At 34.9% G+C, this 24122-nt stretch overlaps 1 protein-coding gene across 3 annotated transcripts in view; it reads right to left on the reverse strand.

Moving 5' to 3' along the window:
• Nucleotides 1-24122, reverse strand: part of LOC118268842 (serine/arginine repetitive matrix protein 1) — a 140919-nt gene that overhangs the window by 80520 nt on the left and 36277 nt on the right. For 2 of the 3 annotated variants that reach the window (XM_050701249.1, XM_035583586.2), the window contains 4 exons: nt 5418-5454; nt 5160-5329; nt 4733-4802; nt 4242-4432 (listed from right to left, as the gene is read on the reverse strand). In XM_050701249.1, coding sequence (XP_050557206.1) covers nt 4242-4432; nt 4733-4802; nt 5160-5329; nt 5418-5454 — 468 coding nt within the window. Of the gene's footprint in view, nt 1-4241; nt 4433-4732; nt 4803-5159; nt 5330-5417; nt 5455-5542; nt 5799-24122 lie in introns of those variants that run through there. The other variant, XM_035583585.2, reaches the window with a different exon arrangement.

The raw sequence follows: 24122 nt of genomic DNA on the forward strand, positions 1-24122 counted from the left end.
TGTCTGTCTGTCTGTCTGTCTGTCTGTCTGTCTGTCTGTCTGTCTGTCTGTCTGTCTGTCTGTATGTTCTTTATAGAAACAAAAACCACTCGACAGATTTCAACGAAACTTGGTACGATTGTTCTTTATACTCCTGGGCAGGTTATAGTATACTTTTCATCACGCTACGATCAATAGGAGCAGAGCAGTGAAGGGAAATGTTGGGAAAACAGGAGAACTTACTCCATTTTTTAAGCTTCCGTCGCATGTGCAGCCTTAATGGTTAAAGCTACACAGAAATCATGTATGACGGAAATGTTTTCCTTAAAATTGTTTAAAAAATATTTCACGACAGTAAATGTCTATCTTTTATGGTTGACTCACAATAACACATATAACTCCCGATAGCTTAGCATTTCGGAGCTTTCTGATTATATTTGTCTACTCTTACGTTTATAACACTCTCATTCATCCCTAATTAAAAATGTTAACATTATTACCTACCTATTTAATAAAAAAAATCATAGAAATCGGTACAGAAACACCAAAGATATACATGAATTACGCTAATAAGCCATCGTGCGTGAATACTGAATCATGCAATAAGGATTACTTTTGTGTAAAGGCGGCGGATCCAAATGCGAACTTCATACAATATTTGGCTGTTGGTGCGAGTAGACGTTAGAAACAAAACATCCGCGCGGACGGAGTCGCGGGCGTAAGCTAGTTATGTGAATAAAAACAATGATTTGGTAGGCGTATAGTCGACAACACTGTATTGAAGACTCAGTTGCCATTCAAGAAGAAAAAAATATTCGGTATTACATATTAACTATTTAAGCGTGTGAATAAAAGCAATAATTTGGTATAAGTTAAAAATATTATGAACAGAAGTATATAAATTTTTCTAATTACATTAAAGAAAATTATTTTCAGAACTCGCATCTTCATTCATTTCTAGCTTTCGTTCGCCCTATAGCAGCTCAAATACACAAATCATTTTTCCATAACAAAAACTCATTAAAATACACTATGAAGTAAAGCAATATTAAATGTTTTGAAACCATTGGTAGGTACAAAGCATTTAGTACCTAGTAAGTTTATGTAACGCGTAAATAATGGATGCTGTGCTCACTCTCAGACTTTCTCATTATGCGAACAAAAATCCTTTTGCTAAGGAGTGAAAAATTGGCTCGCGTTGCTCCGCACTCGTGAATCACTTGTGTGAGAACTTAAATTTTATGGTTTTGATTGCTTTAGTAGTACCTAGTTATTATTTTTTTAAAATAATAGAATAGAAAATCTCTTTATATTATTGTGTAGAGCTGCGTAGTACCTAATGGGTTTACCAGGGCTCTGGCTCGAAAAGCAGGAGTAAGAGGGGGATGGTTTTTAGTAAGTAAGAATCCCAAGGCGGGAGAAAATATTGGATGATTTATCCCCGTCAAAAAAAAAAGAATGTTTTTTTTTGTGGAGAGCGCAATGGTGCAACACATTTATCAGATGTGGTATCTGTATGTGGAGGTAACTAACACCACCGCACCCTACATTATATTACTAGTGAAAAGTAATTCTTACAATCAATGAGCACAATAATCATCACTTGATACCCAATACAAACATACTACCTTAAACAAATCAATTACTCGTACAATCCAAGTACCAAAAGATTCTCATTACAAACAATAACATAGGAGCATACAATGTTCAGTAAAAGCTTCAATATTTTGTTAAGTAACATGTTCACCTTCAAGATGGTCGCGACCTCGTGGTGCGGAAATCACGTAACCAACTTGAATAGGTACCGATACATACCTTCTTATGTATATTGTATATGAAATGTATGTAGTGTAAAATGTACCACGTGTTTTCTATGATATCCTAGTACAATCCCGCTAATGACTTAATTTGAAACCCTTTTTTTAGCCAAAGTAACTAAATTAAAAACTGAGCTTTTCTCAGTACATTTACGACAATATTACTTTTTTTAGCCATTCAAACCTTTCAAAGACAGCTAGGTTTTAGTAAAAAAAAAACCCTGAAGAAAATGTGTCTTTAATCTACGAAACTACACGAAAACTACCTCGATCCTCTAAAATACTAAATAGACCAGCTCGGAATGTCCTACAGTGCAACTACTGTTATGACATTCCTAGGGTTTATTCTATTGCCTAAGGTAATCACGAGACAACCCGATCACAAAACTGATAAGAATCTGTAGTACACATATCTGCTAACCGCTTTAGGGTCAAGCGTGATGTTATTATATAATACAGTGAGTGATTAACACACATTCCTTGATTAAAGAGGATGTGAAATAAATTGGTTTTGGTGAATTATCTAATTGCAATCTTTGAGAGCGAAAATGATTTCGAAATTGAGAGTTGATAAAACAATTTTTTATTCTCGCAATGTTTGTGAGATAAACGATTTACAAAGAATTTTATTTATAGTCTCAGTATTAAATTCGAGTTTCAACATTCACTTTTTTCGATAAATAAGTCTTTTGTTTTCGTTTTGAGAAACAATATTTTTTATCAAAGAACATCGAAAGTTTCTCAATTTTGGAATGTTTCAGTTAGCATACGAATACACTTTAATGAAACTATCGTTTCGAATTGAATTAATTGGAGATCAGGAAGATGATTACAAACTAATTATATCTACACTTATTTTTTTATTTATTCACACATAACATACTAACGACCAACCTAATTATTTATTCACAGAAATATTCTTACAGGCTAGACCTAATGCAATATTGTAGTATAATTGAGATATGTAATCAATAAATAAGTACCTAACAACATAATATAATATACAAAAACTGAACTATCCCGGCAAACCGCGAAAAGATTACTATGTAATACTGATTTATACACGTATCAACAGAAAATCCAAATGATCCTCTCTTCGAACTGAAACAAGGAAGACATACTTAATCACTCTTCCTACCCGACTCCAAATCCCACAATCTCTAACTAACAACTCCAGTAGCATACACATATAAATCCCATTCACGAGATTAGACAAAAAAGGAAGGATAAGTGAACTGAACTAAAAATAGCACGTAATAAGACGAGTGTAGCTTCCCATGACTCCATTAGCGTGTATCAGCCCGGTATCGAACCTTGGTCAGCGAGTATCGACACCTTAACATGTCCCCAACATCTTATGGTATGAGATAAGACCTGTCATCTAAAAGCTAAGAGTTTAAGAGCCATAGTAAATTGCTGCAATCAAGTCAGAGCCGTATTTTCGTAGGGAAACTAGGCAAATGTCTAGGGCGCCAGGTTTTAAAAGGGCGCTGGGAGAGACACGTGCCTAACTACCTATAGGCATCAACAAAAAAAATTAGGAGTACCTATGAGGTACTTGTCTAGGGCGCTTTCAAGGTTTAATCGACTGCACGGTTGGCGCAGTAGCTGGGCCACTCGCTGCCGTGCAACGGGTATCGGACTCGAATCCCGCACGGAACAACTCTTTGTGTGATCCACAAATCGTTGTTTCGGGTCTGGGTGTCATGTGTATGTGAACTTGTATGTTTGTAAACGCACCCACGAGACAGGAGAAAACACTGGTGTGGGGCAACTTTTAAAAATATTATGTTCTGTTGTTTAATGCAGGAAGGTGTTGATAGAGGTGCACAAAAAATTATGATACTCACTTTTCATTATTTGACTTATGACACAGGAGAAAATCCTAGTGTGGGACTGTGGGGCGATGTGAAAAGAAATCCACCTCTGAATCAAGTCTTTGAGTTTCGTTATGGAATTTGCATGTGTGTCTAGGCTTGGGAACGGGACACTTATGGTGAATTTAAGGCTATCTCGCCTGAGTTATGGTGGTTGAGGCTTGAGAGAATTATGGTGGGAACATTCGATGTACGGTGTAATTGGATGGATGTAACCTATCAACCTATTGCTGTTTATTTAGTCAAAAAGAAATAACTCTCTTCAAAAACTTGGTCGTTGTACATTTATTTTAATTGCAGTACCCAATTAGAATAACCTCAAGAACTAAATCGTTTCACGCTGATTCTTATCTTCATCAAATCAATCTTTGATTCCCAATTAATATTTTTTTTTATTCTCTATAATCCAAAATAGATAAAAGATAATATGTTTCTCCAGCTATCGATGCTTTTTACATCAATAAATAGTTTTGTGGGGCATCCAGGATCCCATTAATTTAGAATACCTATTTCATGTAGAATATACCTATCTTACATAAAAGCCATTTAAAAGTAAATCTCCACTTACTTCGTGAGTAGTATCCCCCTTGTGAATCCTCTCCTCTGTCTCCTGCACTCGCTCCGTGATGTTCCTGGTCAGCACCTTTCTGTCGTGACTCTCGCGCACCTTTCCATCAGGGTTAGCGACTACTAGTGACGTCACGTGCACTTTCGTCCCGGCTGGGGCTACCACCCCGTCGATGAATGGACTGTCGACTTCTGTGAAGAAATTTGTTTAAGAAGTTTAAATAAAAGATTTTTTGATGTTATTGTTAATAGCATTGTTGGTAAGTAGTACTTAGATCTTCAAATTTTCGATTTTACCAATTTTTTTGTAGCATTAGTGTCCTTAACTCGCATCAAAATTAGTTCAACTATTTATACGGCAGAGGACTAAACAATACATTAAAATTTTGTCTTTTTAGCAAGTGAATAAAGCATCTTGACTCCGACCTCTGCTATTTGCTTTTTCTATAGCATTAACTAAAAATATTTTAAGAATATAGCTAAAATATGTACCATCAGGTGCCGCCCCAATCGCTTCAGTTTCCACCGCTTCCTCTTCCAGCTGTTCATCGGGTACACGATGCTGAAAAAACAAATGCGCCATAAGTATATACCTATAATATTATTAATGACACAAATAACACTGGGGTTGTATTTACAACAACTTTTTTCCACTGAGTAAAAAGTTATACCGGTGTATTGGGAAAGTATGTAATTTCGATTTTGAGATAGTTTCGTGGTAACACAAGTTCAAATCTTAGTAGTTTTTGATTGCTATTATATGCATATCCTGTATTTATTAGTAAACATGATAAATACATTTAAAAAAGGAATCATAGGCAGTTTGTTAACCTTGCAGTTTTATCTCGTGATTCCTTTTATTTACTCTTTAATTATGGATGCCTTATTAAATTATAAATATAAACTGAATAATATGTACCTCAGTTTGTTGATAGTTGGTGGTGTGCGTATCTTCATTGACAGAGGTAGATATTTTAGGTCCCGAGTCGCTTAGAATACGTCCATCTTCTAATATTAATTCCCGTTTTACTCTGGTTGCAATTTGACGAGTTGTAGTCACCTCGCTTTTCTTCCGCGTCACCCATTCTTCTGCAAAAGTAAAAGAAATAAATTAATTCAATCATAATCTTCATTTTCATTTAAAAAATATAATTTACAAATATTAAATACTACGAACCTTCTTTGGTTGTTGCTATTGTATCACCTGGTTCCGCCTGTAACAAAAAGAAAAACATCACTTTGTAACAAGATCACTCAAAACTAAACTTGGCTAACGTTATTGAGCGCAGCGCCATCTCTTACCGAATAGCTAAACTTATACAAATCGTAGTTAGGTGGTGGGTCAGCCATGAACTGTAATAGTACGCGCGGCCGTCGCTTGATGGCGCCATGTTCACTTAGTGTGAAGACTGTGACCATTAAAATTCATAAAATAGCACTATTCGTGTAAAATTGCACTGCACAAATATTTAGTCACAGTTCGCTTACTGTTTATTCACCATATTTAACTATTTACACAATTTTCACTTATAAATTCGTAATGTTTATAAAACATTACAATTTAATTTCACCTAGACACAAACACTGACTTAAAATTATACTAGAAGCTATTATATTTTACGTGTAGATAATAACTAAAGTAGCGAATACCGTGTATTCTAGCGCCGTGTTAATAATCGACTGAAGGAAAACCAAGGCTTAGCTGTAACTTAATTAATGAGCCGTGGATTAACATTTTCTTTTGGCACACAATACTGTAGTAACGCGATGAGTATTCCGTCCGTACGCCTCTGCTTCCGTTGGGACCACACGATATATTGAACTCTTCATACAATAAAATATTTATAAGAACCAAACGAGTTTTCCATGGAAACCATGTTTAATTCACCGAAAATAGTTAAGTATTAAAATTACACGTGAGCGCACATTGAAAGATGAAATCAAAATATGCAGCAAACTTCGTTTTCCGCGAAGAAAATTGATTTGAGTTTTCCTCTTAAAATTTTCCGCCCACCGGAGTTCTTAAGGCCAGCAAAGCGTGTCTAACAAAATCATAGAAGCTCTCATCTACATCCCATTCGAGTGGTGGAACCCTAATCCTTATTTGAATTTAACGAAGGCCTATTTTCCCTATTTGAATTTTATAAAGGTCTATTTTTCAAGAGTGCTATTAATAATGGTCTGCCTAGCAAGTAGGGTCTATTCAAAGTTACATAGTCTATGAATCACATTGATTATAAACGACACGGAAAGTTTTTCCATTTGTGTACCACAGGGGAGGTAGAAAATACGGCACGTGACTGCGAAAGTTATTAGCTCGCCAAACGCGAGCGTTGTCGTCAGGAAAATATAAATTTAAAGTTAGTTTAAAGATGGGTTGATACATTGTTTATTGTCTATTTACAAGATTGCAATTTACAATACTAAAGACTAAGTAAGTCTTTAAATAATGGCGTCTCGTTTTTACTGACTTTTAACACGAGTGACTGTAAATATCTTGATCAGTTTTATGATGTTTACAGGTTTAGTTATATTATCAGACTATTAATGTGAAACGTTATTTGATTGTTTGGATATTTGTCCGTTTATCACGCTGAAACTGCTGAACGGATTTGGATGAAATTTGGTGTACCTACAGACTGGGTTTGCTTTAAGACCTAGTTCGGTCCTAATATGATGGAAAAAATACACAAACATACATAATTTAAGTATCCACACATTAACGTAAAATAAATACGGTTTATCCTTTAAAATTCAAAGTCAAAATACAAAACGACCAGTAGTGGCGCTGCCATCGCTTTTAGTCCACCACTAATCGGTCATCACTCCACGTTATCCACAACACATTTATCATTATACCAACACCGACCAACATGTTTATTTGCAATCCCAAATCAGGAAACTAATCGTCGCTTTCAACCTGTCCCCAAGACCCGAAACGATTCACTCAAATCCAATTACGCGTACATTTGATAACATCTAGCTACATTGACCCGAGTGCCGTGCAAACCGTTCTGATTGACAAATTTTTACGACACAATGATATATGACCACTTTAGGCACTCATACCCAACCAGTATACCGATGTTCAGACTAATTTGAAGCTTATTTATCTTACATATAAAGTGGTTATTTGCTTCTATATGTTATGGTAGTAAAAGGTCAAGTTATGCTGGTCGATAAATACACGTGTTGTCAGTATCCTATCTTCATATCAATGAGGATAATAGATAGATGTGCACTTAGATGACTACACAAACGTTCGTATTAGTTTTTATGACATGTTTGTAGTTTATTTCGGTATAATAATAACGTATGGGTGGAATAGAGACTTGACATATATTTGCTGTTGTATCTGGAGGCTATTTGTTGAGTTGCGGGAAGGAAATTGATTTTGTAAAGTAAAAGAGAGATAAGTGGATTGTTAGAGACTTTTAATATGAAAGAGCTGTTTTAATTTGCTTTTGTTTTAGAATACTAAGTTCGATGACTTCTCCCGCCTTGACCGAGGCGAGAGGGAGAGGTCTCTTACTACTGATAACCACCCCGTTCCTACTCCTGTTTTTCGAGCCAGACCCCCGGTAAACCTGCTAAGATACTAGGATATCTAATTTAGTAAAAGTATATTATGCATACAGAAACCAGATCAATCAGAACAGCATAATAAATGAGGTGCGCCCCTATCGTCACTTTTTAAAGCGGCTCTTTAAAATTAAACCCCAAATTAAAACAAATAAGAATCTTCTCATATAAAAAATGCCATCACATTTTTCACCCATTCCATTTTCATCTTCCACACAGCCCAAAGATCTTAATATTCAATATAACAACTAAAGTACTATGTCTAACCTCGCGATCAAAGAACGATGATTGTCATTTGTCAGGTGTCATTTGCCATTGTGTCTGACTCATGACAATGACACAAAGTACCTACTGACATGTTCTGACGTTGGCCTGTCGATTGCCAATCAATCGTCATGAGCTGCCATCAGGTTAAGCACCTGAACTGACCTCGGTATTAATGGAAACATTGTAATCGTGGGCTTGTAGGTGCAGACGAGGAACTTCTACGGGGTACTTTAAGTCTTTTTCGAGGAACGATTTCATTATTGGTTTGGTTGTTCGCCAACCAATAATGAAATAGGAAAAAATGTTGAGTATGCTACGAAATTACGAGTACTTGATCGTATTTAAATAGTTCTTTTAGAATTGAAAGATATTGATAGAGAGAAACAAAAATTGTTTATTTACACCGTTGTAAGATAATACAGGCAAATCTAGAAAATAATTGTAAAACTTATTTTTAATTGGTAGAGATTTCTTTTTAAACCGATCTTTACACAAGTGACATCCAATTTTCAAATTACCACACGAGCAAAGCTGCTGTTGGAAAGTTAGGACTTCATAAGAGACAAAAAATATTAGACAGAGATGAATAAAGTTGTCGGTGGATTTTCTTCACTATCTTAAATTGATGTTTAACCTCAGCTGACAAAAGTTTCTCGTCTGCACAGACACGTATATCAACTTAACCTATCTGTGGCCAATATATTTGGAACTGGGACGATATGTTCGCCAAAGATTACATTATTGGGGTGAAATGACATGATGAAATTTGATATTAGAGCGTTTTTCTTAGATTGGTATTGGTAATCTATTTTTCAACCTCCTTTAACAAAGGGCTGCAATTACGATTTTCATAAAATTAATGTTGAATTTCATAAAATATAATGATTTTTTCTTGCTGTGCTTAGTACTTACAGATACGCTTATTGACTCAAAAAACATATTAATATGATTTTTATAATAGACCAGCATTAAGAGATCTGAAATAGAAAAAATAGAATGGAAGGTCATCTTAAAGAAAAGCCACGTATAATAAGAATTGCACTTTACAACAATTCATTCTAGAAGCTCATACTAATAAAAAATAATCAACATCAAAATACAGTAACAAAATAAATTCCCCGTAACCATTTAATTAAGAGCCGGTCAAAACAACCCATCGTAAATTAACTGTCCCCTCCTAACCCTGCAATGTTAACGGCGACTACTTAACACTAATCTCGCTGACGATTAATTACGCTGCTATCGGTGTTCCATCGGTACGTAAACAAATTAGCATGTCAGTACGTGTGTCACTGGTTCAAAAGTCGTGACGAGGTTCTTTTTGTGGGGGATAACATTGACCACATTGGCTGTGTATGGAGTTTGAGTTATGGATTATAATGGATATGACTTTCAATGTCATTTTCGATGTATTTTTGGGACATAGTGATGTTTGTTAATTTATAAGTAGTTCAAATACACTGGTACCCTAAAATGATTTTATTTTTACGTGGTTAAACAAAAAGAGATTTATTTGGTAAAATCCCATTTTTTTTTTAAACTAAATCCATATTTTAATTATTAAATGTAAAATAATAACAAAAACTAAGACTAAAATTTTAAATAAATAAACAGCTTAAAAATTTAAATTACATATTATAAGAAACATAAAAAATTAGGACAATTAAAAAAAAACTAACTTAAATCTCACTTGGTTTTGCAAAACTATGATATACAATAAAATAAGTACCCAATAAATCTTTCTTGAAAGCGAATACTAAATCACAATAAGCTACATTCTAAGTAGGCGGAATATTTTTGGAGTGTCTTGTTAGTCATAAAAACGGTTTCACTTACAGGAAAGTCTTGAGTTTGTAGTCCTATTCTGTACAAAGGAGAAAGCACCTTGTTTGTACCAAACAAGTGTAAATTACAGCAAATCATACCTCTACCATTTCCAGAAATAGTAACAGACATGACGTAACATATGTTATGAATGAAAATGGATCTAAATTGCGAAAATAAACCTAAAGAGTTCCCCTTTATGGTAATTTTCTCCGCAAACATTTATTTATATTTCAATTTTAAAAATAAGCACCCTATTAACTGATATCTTTCGTAATTAATTCCCGGAAAACACGCGTTAGGGCTTAATCATAATACATATGATTATCGTACTTGTTTTACCCTACAGGGATTGGCGGGGGTGGACAATAATTAACGCCCACATTTAGCCAGTTAAGTACGTTAATATTATTTATCATCTCATTGCAATAGGCTAATAGAGCTTAATTTATTGTTATATGCTATTAAACCTATGGCTATATTACTACATAGTATAAAACAAAGTCGCTTTCTCGGTCCCTGACTGTGTCCCTTTGTATGCTTAAATCTTTAAAACTACGCAACGAAATTTGATGCGGTTTTTTTAATAGATAGAATGATTCAAGAGGAAAGTTTATATGCATCTTATATATTAATACGTGATGCAAAAACTTTATACCGATTTTTACGAAAAATGCGCGGACGTAGGAGCATAAAATTTGGTACACTTATAGTTTATGTGTAGGAGAAGTGCAGAACGCTAATATTTTTCAATAATAATGATTATAAAGTACATTAAATCAATAAATAAAACATTACACACACATGCATAGTATCTGATCGTATTTGACAAAACGTCAAAATTGACAGACATTGCGATTATATTCTCACGTCTTATATGAATAGAGTTTTATAAAAGAGTTTGTTTGAGTTTGAGTTAAATAAAAATTATCCTTGAACGTATGTTAAGTGGTATTGTAAATTAAATCGTATATGGTCGAATTTCGACCACTAGGCGACCACTAGTAATATTAAATACCTATATCGCCGTTGCACTCATGCGAAGCTGGAACGAGTCGCTAGTAAACTATATAATATTAAGCCTTGCTTATTATAAACTAGACTCCTCACTATTACTAAGAATCCCACCACAACATTATACAAAACTTTTACCCCACTCAGAAATAAAAACGACCCATTATCCGACCACCCTCAACCAATTACCGTAATATCAACAAAAAACCGCTAATAACTGAATGAATTACATTTATCAGTGTGTCATGTCATTAACAAATTAACACATTAGTAGGTGTCAAAGCGGAGGCCGCGCCCTTGTGCCTACCGCAGCGCGACGACCAAGGTCTCGTGCATTCTGGTGCACTCCCGTGCATAATGTGGATTGTGATGCGCCTATGACTCGGTGCGTATTGTTCGGTGCTCACACTTAATCCGGTCATGGCTTGCTCCTGCTTTTGTTAAATAATTGCGGATGTAATTGATATAGGTATTTTGTTATTAGTTGTATTTTTATTCGTGTGCTGCAGTGGACGGATACGGGTTGATGATGGTGGTTTACAACGCAGTTTGCTTAGTTTACAATTCAAATGTGGTATGGCCCATATACATTTTTAGTATTATGTATGAGTACAATTTTAAACTCCCACTTTCTGAATTCTATGTGATAGGGCTCCGAAACTTTTCTTGATGGGTAAAATCATCCAATGACTTCTCCCGCCTTTGGTGAGGCGAGAGAGAGTGTCAGACTCTTACTGACTAAAAACCACGCTTTTCTACTCCTGCTTTTCGAACCGGAGACCCGGTAACCTCTTACGAGGGCTCCGAGCCTACTATTTTACATCTAAATATCACTTTCGATTAAAGTAGATTAAAAATGTTTTAAATTGAATTAATACCAAGTCCTTTGTATGCTTATTTCGAAACATGATTCACAATTAACAACCCACACATTTTATATTAAACCTATTTAGTAAAGCCTACATTTTAAACATTAAGTCCTTAATTAGTCTAATCCCGTTATCTTCGTATCAAATTACGAATAAATTAAAATCCGGGACTTAACATGGTCGGCACAGTTCATTAATTTTTAACAGATATATTGCATGTTACTTTTAAAGCAATAAAAAATTGTAATTTATACTTGTGTGACTTTTGGCACCTTTATTTGAAACTAGTTTATACGGGAATCTTGTCTAATTAATTTAATAAAAACTAAAGACGAATAAGAGTAACGAACTTTTCAGCTTCCTGCACTTTTTGCTTTGCCACTTTATATAGCAACTAGTGACCTGCCCCAGCTTCGCATGTGTGCAATGGTGATATATTATGCATGTATTATACATATAAAACTTCCTCTTGAATCACTCTATATGTTAAAAAACCGCATCAAAATCCGTTGCGTAGTTTTAAAGATTTAAACATGCAAAGGGACATAGGAACAGAAAAAGTGTCTTTATTTTATAGTATGTAGTGATAATTAATAATTATAAAGCTAGTAAAACAAAAATACTGAGCCAAACTCCAACAATTTTTTATGAGACCGAATCGCAACTATAAAACACGTAAATCGGTTCATAAGCCTCTGTATACAAACACAGACAAAATCTTATTATGTTACCAGAATTGATAATCTCCTGCTTTCTACGAATTTTGTTAAAATATCAAACAAAATAGGTAGCTACACGAAGAATAAAAAAAAAACTGTCTGGCCTTGTAAAGATCGCTCTCAATTCCCAAGGTAACTTCAGACCAACAAAACTAAAGTGAGACATGCTTCAAGGATAAGTCACAAGGGATACTTACACACATACATGCTTAAGGACATATTCTAGATTTCTAGACGTAACTAAAAGGTCAAACATATCAGTCTATCTACCCACACACATTAGACATACATAACTACTAACATTAGAACTTAAGACGGGATATTTACTATTTTAATTATAATGTATCGGCTTACTCACGTAACTGTTTGACGAGGAACTCGACTAGTTTTACTGATTGCAAGGTTGGTACGTTGGCTGGGCTACTGGCTACCGTGTAACGTGTAGCGGGTTCGATTTCCGCACGGAGCAACTCTTTATGTTATCCACAAATTGTGGTTTCAGGTCTGGGTGTGATGTGTATGTGAACTTGTATGTTTGTAAACGCACCCACGATACAAGAGAAAAACCTAGTGTGGGCAACGTTTTTTTTTTTGTAAACGCACCCACGATACAGGAGATAAACCAAGTATGGGGCAACGTTTTTTTTTTTTAAATATGTTACTACTAATTGAATTTAATCACAAATCCAAGGTTATAAACAAATTGGTCCTGTTTTTCTTAACAGTGCACGCCTTTAACCTTTCAGTCAGTTATCGGAAACAAGTTCATTCAACTTGTTTCATTAATAGGCTCAGCGCTGGAATGACCTACAAACGTATTGGTGGATGTAAAAAGTTAAACGCTCCTTGGTTTTGGTCACGATCTTGAGAAGAACGGATATTAATTCGATAATTGATAATGTAGCAAAATAGAGCAATCATTGCTAAGATTAATGATGCTTTTCCACCAGAGGTCTGATATGCTAACGTTGCTGTTGATGCGTTTGGCTTCCACAAATTATATTCATTGTTACACATAGCTTAGCATTGGTGGAAACTTTGACATTATGAAAAAAACGTGCTATGCATGTGCCAAATAGACGGTCGCGAGTGATGTAGCTCTGCAGAGCAGACAGCAGCTACTTTAGCTATATAGCTCATTATCAGTGACAACGGTCACATAGTTTCACTACTTAGCTATTACGTCTTCGTAGCATAACTACATAGCACATCTCTGGTGAATAAGCACCCTAACCTGCCTTCAATCATTTTCCAAATATGTCGTCACAATTTTAACTAAAATTGCTAAGTCTTTAATACAAAGGCGAAGCTTCAAAAAAACAGAGTCAAAGAAGAAATTAACCAAATAAAAATCAAATATTCAATACCTAAATAGAGCAAAGAGTTTTCTACCAAACATTGCACAAAGCTAGCATCTCAGACGGTGTCAATTTTATCATCTAAAACCAGGGTACCTTCAACAACATCGCTCCATATTATCATCCACACAATATATTCACTAAACCATAATAGCTATACTTGGTAACAAAATTGTTTCTCCACTGTCCCAGTGACTCCGTAAAGGGGTAGGAGGTACGACCGGGCCGTGTTTCTCGCGAATGCTTGGGGCTATCGGTGATATCTCGCTCGGTCATCAATTCGGACATACGCCTCTCAGAAACAATGTGCTGTTTAGGACTCCACGTACAATACAATATTTAGACTGCCGCTAATGGTGAATATCGCCTTGTATTTAGGGTTGTCGATTTTTGAGGGTGATTTTTTTTTAATTGAAATTTATTGATTTTTGAAAGTTTATTTTTCTTTTTTGTATGCTTTATTAATTATGTCATTAACATTTTAAATTTACCAGTACATAAGTAACTGTACTACTGTTTTAACATAAAGGTGTTTGCAATGAATTTAGTTTAGGCAACAGAAATGTGTAAAGATCAATTTGTGATTGCGACTTTTGTTTACGCAAACATTTACATTTTGCAACATTCTGAAAAAGATATTTAGATAAAACAACAGCTAAAATTTTCATACCCTTTGTATGTTAAACAAACTACATACAGTCCAAATATTTGCCAATTCAATAACAGTATCATTCACAAAGAGACCACACGCAAACCAAGTTGGAGAGAAGGCAGCCCTACAGGCAGGCACGGGCCGCACACAATGGGAGCTATCGGAGAGCAATCTCAGCGTTCCACCCGATGTAATGGAACGGGGGCGGTGTAACAGATCATAAACATTGACAGGGGACGTACCCAAGGTCGCCGACATCTTTCAAACAGACACTCAAATTTTCTTTTCTCATTTTTCAACCTTATTACTGAACCGTAAAGTAGAAAGTGTAATAAAATGAAGACAGATTGGTGTAGCTTTATCTGCAGGCGTCTGAACATACTCTCAAGTACTTAATCAATCACAACCCATTACAGGTTACAAGGCAATATAAACAAAAGAATTTCGAAATAGTTTAAGGTTTTACGCGCGCTTTGCCATAGAGTTGTAGATTTTAATCTGCGTTCTGGATTTAAAAATGGATTGTTTTTCTGTTCGGTTGGCTTTATAATCTGTGGCAACCATTTGACAGTTGTAGGTCTTGCGGTGATTTATCTATTCTTTTCTTATTAGAATAATTTTACAAAGATTTCCTTTCTTTCTGTTGATTTTCCTAGACTGTTATGTAGGCGGAAAAGTAGTTACTATGAATAATAAATTAATTTATCATTTTCCTTTACTATTTTCCACAAAAAAAAAAACAATTCCAAGATGAACAAATAAAACAAAAGAAATAACGACGTAATAATTCATTACCCCATCAATTCTTCTAGAAGGAAGTCAATTAATGAATTATTGATCGCTGATTTTTTCCGTATAAACCTTCATTGTCGTTCATTACTATATTTTTGAAACGTGTTCCAAAGGTCGTACCAAATATAGTGAGGTATTGCCAAAATGATACTGGCTGGTAGGAACAAAGCCGATCATGGTTCCTTGACTCTTGGCTAAAGGTCGGTGCTGTTCAATTATAAAAGAGTTGTGTACGGTGTACTGGAAGCAAGTGTTGCGTAAACTTGATGGTAAATATAGCTGATATCAAAGGTTTGGTGGCCTTTTTGTTCAGTGGAAATTCCTGTGTGATTGGAAATTATAGGAATTACTCTGTAGTATATGTTGTAGATGCTTTTCCCCTGATCCGGAGTAGATACCTAGCGGGTTTACCGGGGCTCCGGCTCGAAAAGCAGGAGTAGGAACGGAGTGGTTTTTAGACAGTAAAGGTCTGACACTCCCTCTGCCTCGCCCAAAGCGAGAGAAGTCATTGGATGATTTTCCCCTCTTAAAAAAGTGTGCTTTTCTACCAGTTGTGAGCAGTGTAGCTATGCTACAAAGATGTAATGGCTAAGCTGTAGGTGGTCTCGGATTGATGCTGATATTGTTGTTTTTTTTTCCAATATTTACAAAATCACTACACAATAACATTGGGTAACAATAATTATATTAATAACTACATTTTACATTTCACCTTTCGAAATTCAAGATAATACAATATTATATAATAATATTCTCAATACAACAAAGGATTTTAATAGTCTTCAGTTCACTGTCGTATAATAATTCTGAAAATTGTATAAACAGATTTTAAGTGAAACAAATTCCTAGAAATGTACCTAATGTCTGAATTGCTAACAATTTAAATAGGTTCACTGTCTGTTGTATCTTGTATTCTTAGAAACTTTATTACGAACTTGTACAATATAAGTATCTTTTTTAAATAACATGGAGAATAATGTACATTGTTTTTACTTGACTCTCAAACTTTTACTGGTCCTAGTACTTAGAATAGGCATGTTATCAAAAATCCTAATATTGTTGTATTTTCATCTTTTCGTCTTGTTTGGCTAAGTAGCCACGTGTAGCCACAAATACACGTGTATTATTGGAATAAAACGTCCATTTAATGGACTTTATTGGAACTATGGAATTTATTAATTTAACATTTAACAGAGATTGTATATGACCAGTACCCTTAGTACTTAGTAGGCTTTTTATGACCAGTACCTTTAGTACTTTGCTCTTGATTGGCCGTTGCGAATGAACCAACCAATCTGAGCGCCGAACGCGCTCTCGTTTCGATCTCGTTTAACGTAAAACAAACTTGTACTAAGCACTTTGATGCATGAATGTGATGATATGATAACGAACAATATAGGGTGATTGATCTAATTACTAGTCACCCTATACACGTAGACAAGGACCGCAATACTTTATAGGACAAAGAAATAAGGACGCGTATTCACGATTCACGTATTGTCGAAAATAAAATTATTCCGTAATAAAATATCCTATTTTTATGAAGGTTATTGGTTTTTGTTTTACATTTTGTGTCTATAAATAGATTCTTTGTGTTCTGTGTTTAGTCCTTTTATATCCTTTGATGTGCCTCTTATTGTTCCTAAACATTTTTTACGTGTAAGGTAAGGTCTCATTATTTTATTTTGCTACATGAAACTAAATTTAGAATTCCGAATAAATAGATATCTTTGTACAAGGTTTTATTTTATTATATTAATCATACTGTAAGGATTAAAGTAAAAGTTAAATTTTTAAAGCAATTGTTCAATATTGTCATATAATGATATGTTGCTTCTAATTCCGTATTAGAAATGGTTTCTCAAATCTACTAAAACGACATTTCTTTTTCCGAAAAGATTGTAACTATGTAAACAGTATTTGTTCTTAATACCTTCTCGGATTAAACCTTTTTTTTCAAGTTATACACTTGTTCGAAATTCAAAAAACACGAAAATAAACAAATTAACACACGACCCTGGCAGGCGACAACACGGAACATAAAAAAAAACAAATGTCAAAATCAATAACTGTCATGGCGGATTAAATAATTTAAATTGACGACATTAATTTCGTCTATCAATAAAGTATGTAGGTAATGTATTTGGCGATTGATCAATCATTTATGTAATGTAATTTTAAATAGTAAACATTTCTAAGCTGGTTTGAAACCGAGAGTCTTATTGTGATAGATCTGGCCCAATGACCGGCCACCTGACCCTTTGACGAAGCAAGGCCGTTCAGTCATTCACTCAACTCGACTGACGTACGTACTGTAGTAGTTCAGTACTTGATTATTTCATTCCATTCTTGTATTTTAAGTAATTGAACCCTTTTGAACGAATCAGTAAACTTATGAATTTATTTAGTAAAAGTAGTTTTTTACAGTGTACTATTATTGCCACAACATCATTAAGTGCATGGTTGGCTTAACAACCTGCTGCCACGCAATGTGTAGCGGGTTCGATTCCCGCATAGAGCGACTCTTTGTGTGCTCTATAATTTGTTGTTCCGAGTCTGGGTGTCATATGTACCTATGTAGACTTGTATATTTGTAAACGCGAACGGGGTAGGTCAATAAGAGTCTGACACTCCCTCAAGGTAACCCGCCCAAGGTAGGAGATTTTGGATAATTTTCCCCTCAAAAAAAAAGACTAGGTAGGTAATAAGATTGAAATAGTTAACATGGTTGTTGAAGTTAAAAACATATCTATAAGAGAAGTAATGATGCATTTTATAACTAGTCGTATTATTAAAGAGATTTATAGACTATCAAATGCGCAATCACGCGACACCGAGAAGAAAAACTTGCTGGAGAAAGTACGAATTTCATTTTCACAGTCAATAATACTAATATAATGAACACATCTCGATTGATATTACAATTATATATTTCTTATTACTAGTCTACAATGGCAATGACAAACTTTATTCTTACATAAGGATAGCAACATTAATCAACAATAACAAACCTTTTTTAGAGGGGGGAAATCAATGATTTCTCCCGCCTTAGGCTAGGCGAGAGGGAGTGTCAAACTCTTGCTGACTAAAACTTACCCCATCCCTACTCCTGCTTTTCGAGCGAGAGCCCCGGTAAACCTTTAGGCAGTCTGCAGCTCCAGGAATAATCACAAATCTAGAAAGTACTTCTATTATAATAAGTTAGAAAACGTCCCATCCAAATAGTTTTAAAGCTTTATCCTCCATCTCTATACGATATTAAGTTACCAATAAATAAACCAACCTTAAACAAACCGTATTTTACTTAGAATCCAACCAAAACACAATTTCCAGTTATCGAAACTGCCATCCGTACCGTAGCGTATAAACGTATCAGAACAACACTGGCCATACCGAATACTAATGTGGAGCTAACAGCCAAACTACGAGACAATACACCGTGCGCTTGCACATAACAATATTAATAGATCGCTATTACGTGACCATACTGCACTCGCTTTGTCTTCTACGTAACTCGATGAATCGATGCATCGATGCATCGGTGATGTATTCGATTACCGATTCTTTTGTATCGATGCTTTTCCTGGTGAGCTTATAAGGGTTAGATTTTGTTTGTGTGATTTTCTGGGTTATTTTTAGTGAGTCATTTAGATACTAATATATAATACTTATTGTGCTGTGGTAAGCCTACCCCAACGTAAAGGAGTAAATGTTTAAGAATAAATTATTAGTAATTGTAGATATTTATAGAATAATTATACTGGATAATTAATGCAGTAGCGTTTCTACTAACGTTATTATAATCATGACCAGCTTTATAATTATGTTGTGAACAGCGTTCTTGCTTTCCCAATTAGCGATAGGGCAAAAGTGTTATACAAATTGATGAGACTATACTGTTTAGACCATTAGTAGCTATTTAGTTTTGTTTTTTATAAGTTATTATGATTTTAATGCTACTGGGCAATGTTGTTTCGGAGAGACAAAGCCCTTTAAAAAATTAAATACGTTATGTGTCTATTTATATATAGAGATCTATGGACTATTTGCTTATTTAAAAAGAGATGCGTCGTCGATAGAGATCGAACGAAAAACTGTACAAAACTTTGTTAACATAAGTTTCCGACCACTATTAACCCGGCGTCATTGAGGTTGGGTCAAAATTACCCGGCCTATTTGAAATTTCAAATATTTTTGTAAGTGCTCGTGCGACGCTGCTGTTCTGTGCAGTAGCTGGAGTCAATGGTGTGTTCTAAACGTTTTTGATGAGAAATCAGTGCGGCGACGAGTCAACTGGGTGTTAGACGCGTAACATTTTTGAAAAGGTAATTTTGACCCATCCTCACAGCTAATGTTACTATTTTGTGCCATCATATGCGCTAACATTTTTGGTCAGTAATCACTTTTTTTGCTTTATATGCTTTATATTTGTCATAAGGTAATTATTTTAAGTTGAAATGGATCGAGAGGAGATAGAAAACCGGCGCATTATGTCAATTTTAGAGGAATCGGACTCGGAGGAAGACTTTTTAGGTGATGAGGAAGAAGGTGAAGAAAGCGATCATGTTAGTCTTCACAAGAACCTCCTGCGAAAGTACCCAATGTTCGCAAACGGTGTCAAGTCTGTCCTGCCAAAAAAGATAGATATATAGCTTAGATATATAGATAGCTTGCCTCAAATATATATGTCCTGAAAACATATCTTTTTGCAGTGATTGCATCTATAAAGAACATTCTAATTAGTTTTTTTTTATGTTTAGTAGAAAGATATGAGGCTGCGTCTTATAAAAATACCATTAGTAACCAAAAAGAGTGATTATTATAATAAGAATATGCTATAAACATTAGATATCTCATTTTTGTTCCTTTTTTTGATAGTTTATGTAAAAGTTGATTAAACCTTATTAAACTATTCTTAAATATTATTTTCTCTTTTTATTTTCATTAACTAAATAGCCTTATGATTGAATAATAACATAGTTTTTAAATGTACTCCATAACTATGGCAATATCCCAATTTTAATATATGGGTCGAAAGAGGACGCACGGTACTCTACAAAACTTTGTTAACATCAGTTTCCGACCACTATTAAATATTAAACAAGCCCCTTAACAACTTCCAATCTTACGAAACCCAATACAACAAAAAACGACCCAATCACCTGATACATTTTTCACATACAAAAATAGAATTGTCAGTAGGTACAGCTATCACAACCAATTCCTTGTATATGGTCACAGGCGGCGCATGAGTGACCATACGTATCACATGTCGCACTGAGTCACCGCAAGGCGATCCCATCTGCAAGGTGACTGTACTGCCTAATACGGGTCCATTACAAACCTTCAACTTTACAAAGACATTTCGTATTGAATAACATACGAATTTCGTTTATTATGACACTTTTTCAGTCATTGCGTTCATGGTACAGTAAGCACAAATAAATCAAAGTCAAATCTTTGCGTGTTTTGTTAAGTTAATGATTTAAATATAGTAGATCCCTTAGGATATATAAAGAGTTAAATCGTCATTTGTCTGCTTTGGTTCAAGTATTAATCCTTGGGGGCTCCGGAACAGGTCTATTAGAGCACCTGGTGCCCCTTACAGGTGCTGAAGGTGGCCACCGGGGTAGTTTTAGAAAATCCCAAATTCCCAAGTCTTTTATCCCCAGAAAACTAGGCGATTTTTAAGGTTCTCCCAGTCTCTAAAAAAAAACTTAAATTTGAGAGTATTTTGCTTTTTCAATATTCTCAAAACAGAATCCATTCTAAACGTGTCTCCAATAAGGGTAAATTTAAACAAATAATACCTGTTTGCTCGTCTCTTTTCACCGACTTGTGCGATTAAATAAATATCTAATGGTGTTATAATACCCTCTACCTAACACTTGAAAGTATTGTGCAACAGCAAATGTACTTATAACACCTTAATTACTCAACAGAACCGACCTTTTATTACTTAGAGTACATCTCTACCATTAGCTACAAGTACATACGTTTTTACCCGACCGACGCAGTAAAAATGAGGGTAATGACTTACCTGACTTATGTATATCTATGTTCATACATCCGTTGAGAATTACAGATAAAACTATTCGTCATCATAAGCCAGTACTGATGATTGTAAACCGATTTGATAGTTTTAAGTAGTTTTTGCTTCACCACGCAAAAAGGTGTGTGGAGATTTCTTTCTTTGATTTTTTGCTGTTTCATAGCTGATGTTTGAGCATAATTATCACTTTGTCTGTTTAGGTAAGTGAATAATCATGAAGAATGTCAATAGTCGAATCAAGTTATTTATAAAAGTTAACACCAAAAATTCCAGGAACATTAGAATCTATCAACGTTCACTGGGCATAACTTAATCAAAACTTTTTTTTTCTTTAACAAAATATTGCCCCATACTAGTATTTTCTCCTGTGTCGTAGGTGCGTTTACAAACATACAAGTTCACATGCACATGACACCCAGACCCGAAACAACAATTTGTGGATCACACAAAGAGTTGCTCCATGCGGGAATCGAAGCCGCTACACGCTACGTGGAAGCAGGTTGCCCAGTCACTGCGTCAACCGTGCAGTCAAATTTGTATCATACCTAATCCTCTTTGGCAAAATAGTAATAGTTTTCTCAACTAGAGTATCAGACCTCAAATCTTCATTCAACAAACTTTCGATTTTAGACCTATTACATACACATACATAAACATACCTGATAGCTATACCAGTGTTAATATAAGCATTCTCATTACAAGTCACAACAGCTGGTTACTTAAGGCCACCAGTTCACCTGGCCAGAGGGCATCACGCAACACACAATAATCATCATTAACCAGATGGACTGTTAACTCTACACACATTACTCAGTTTTTTCCCAAGTAATATGCGATTATAATTATAGCCTTTGTTAGAACCGTCTTCTACTTCTATGACAAGAGGATATGTTTATATAGTCAATACATTATACTCCGTATATAACCAACCAATAAGTTTGGTTATTTCTTATCCTATATTTACTAGACCAACACAGTTCAATGACGCTCAAAAACTGCCTAATTAGTCGAGTAATCACAAACTCAACTACCGATCATAAGGTCTCAATTGCAATAACTTTTTTTTTGAGGAGGGAAAATCGACTTATGACTTTTCTCGTTTTGGTCGAGGCGACAACGAGTGTCAGACTCGTACTGACTAAAAACTATCCAGTTCCTACTCTTTCTTTTCGAGTCGGAACACCGGTAAATCTGCTAAGCAGTCCACAGCTTAATTACAATAACTTGGTCGGAGACTGTGGAGCTATGAATGTAACAAAGTTGGACCTGGTGAAACTCTAAAATGTGCTCAAAATTTACAAAGGTTTTCCAAAACACTCATGCTCTTCTATTACATTTTTTTTAAACTGATCAAAACACATACTTTCAATCTTATCAGGAAATAAGATACCATCCATGCATCTATCATCTACTATTATACAACAGAAGACAACTTATTTATACTGCATAAATATAAAACAACTAAATATAAACATGAGGTAGTAATTATGAGCATTTCAAACTGAACATTGCCGTGTATGATGCAAAACTTGTATTAACTGTGGTGACGCCACGTGACAGGTTTTTGCCGGTGATCTATGCTTTACACGTGATACAGACACTTACATAATTACACAGCTCTGCAGATGAAGTACACGTGAATCAATTGTTTATTACCTATTCTATCTGCCAGTCTTTCCCACGGTGACATTTTCTGAACGATAAAATGTATACAGACAGAAGTTTTATCTTCGTCTTGTTTTGCTAGTAACAAAATTAGATTTGTATGTTTGCAAATAGTAACCTCTTAGAAAACGTTACCATTAACACATCGAACGTCACGGGGGCAAAAGTGATTGGTGCTAACGGAGGATCTGCCTTCAACAGATTTTTGTTGGCAGTCAAAGTCTTAAGAAGTAAACGAGTCCAATAAGCGATGTATCCCCAGAAGCTGGCTTTTGCATTCATCCTATTATTAAATATCACAAGTTACATTACAATCTACATAATATATTCCTCTTACTTTATCAATAAAGTCGCAGAAATACTAGCGACCTGTAGAGTTAAACGAAACTCCTTAAGTATACTTACAATTACTACTTGGTGTACCTATTGCCTCATTCTAGTAACAACATCACTATGTCTAGTGTTGTAAAACTTGGAAACCTTCCAAGGAAATACACTATCACTGTCTTTATCACTCATCATAACAATTACTAAGTCTTTGTACACTGTGTGTTGAAAGAAGAATTTGGTCATCTAGGATATGAATTTAACTTGTAGTCAGCCTTTTTCAGCTCCCAAAAAGGAAGAGGTTCACAATTCGAGTAGCATATTTTTTATACATTTTTAGGTCAAAACTATGGATCTAATGGAAAGTTTCTCTTGCCAAATATAACTTAGTTTAAGGAAGGAACCACCCACTGGTGTACGTGAAAGAGGCATGCTGTGGAAAAGAATACAACGTTCAATTACGAATGCCGTTTTTGTCGTGAAAGCGAGCATGGGAACTGTTTTTATTGGACATTGAAGAATTAATGTTACACTTTTTTTGAGAAATTACGCATACGACGTAACATGATGAGCATCTGTTTAGTAGCTGTATTTGTTAACGTAATACTAGTCATTAATTATATTATGTTTAATTAGATTTTCACTTCACAAGACACACATTTTTAATTGTAATTACTAATCACCGGCCACTTACAAGATAGAACAGGTTTACGGTTGGTTTTCAATTATTATTCTACAGCCCTAAAAATAAAATCAGTTTG

The sequence above is a fragment of the Spodoptera frugiperda genome, chromosome 2 (genome assembly GCF_023101765.2).
Source record: "Spodoptera frugiperda isolate SF20-4 chromosome 2, AGI-APGP_CSIRO_Sfru_2.0, whole genome shotgun sequence".
In the NCBI taxonomy this organism is placed as follows: domain Eukaryota; kingdom Metazoa; phylum Arthropoda; class Insecta; order Lepidoptera; family Noctuidae; genus Spodoptera; species Spodoptera frugiperda.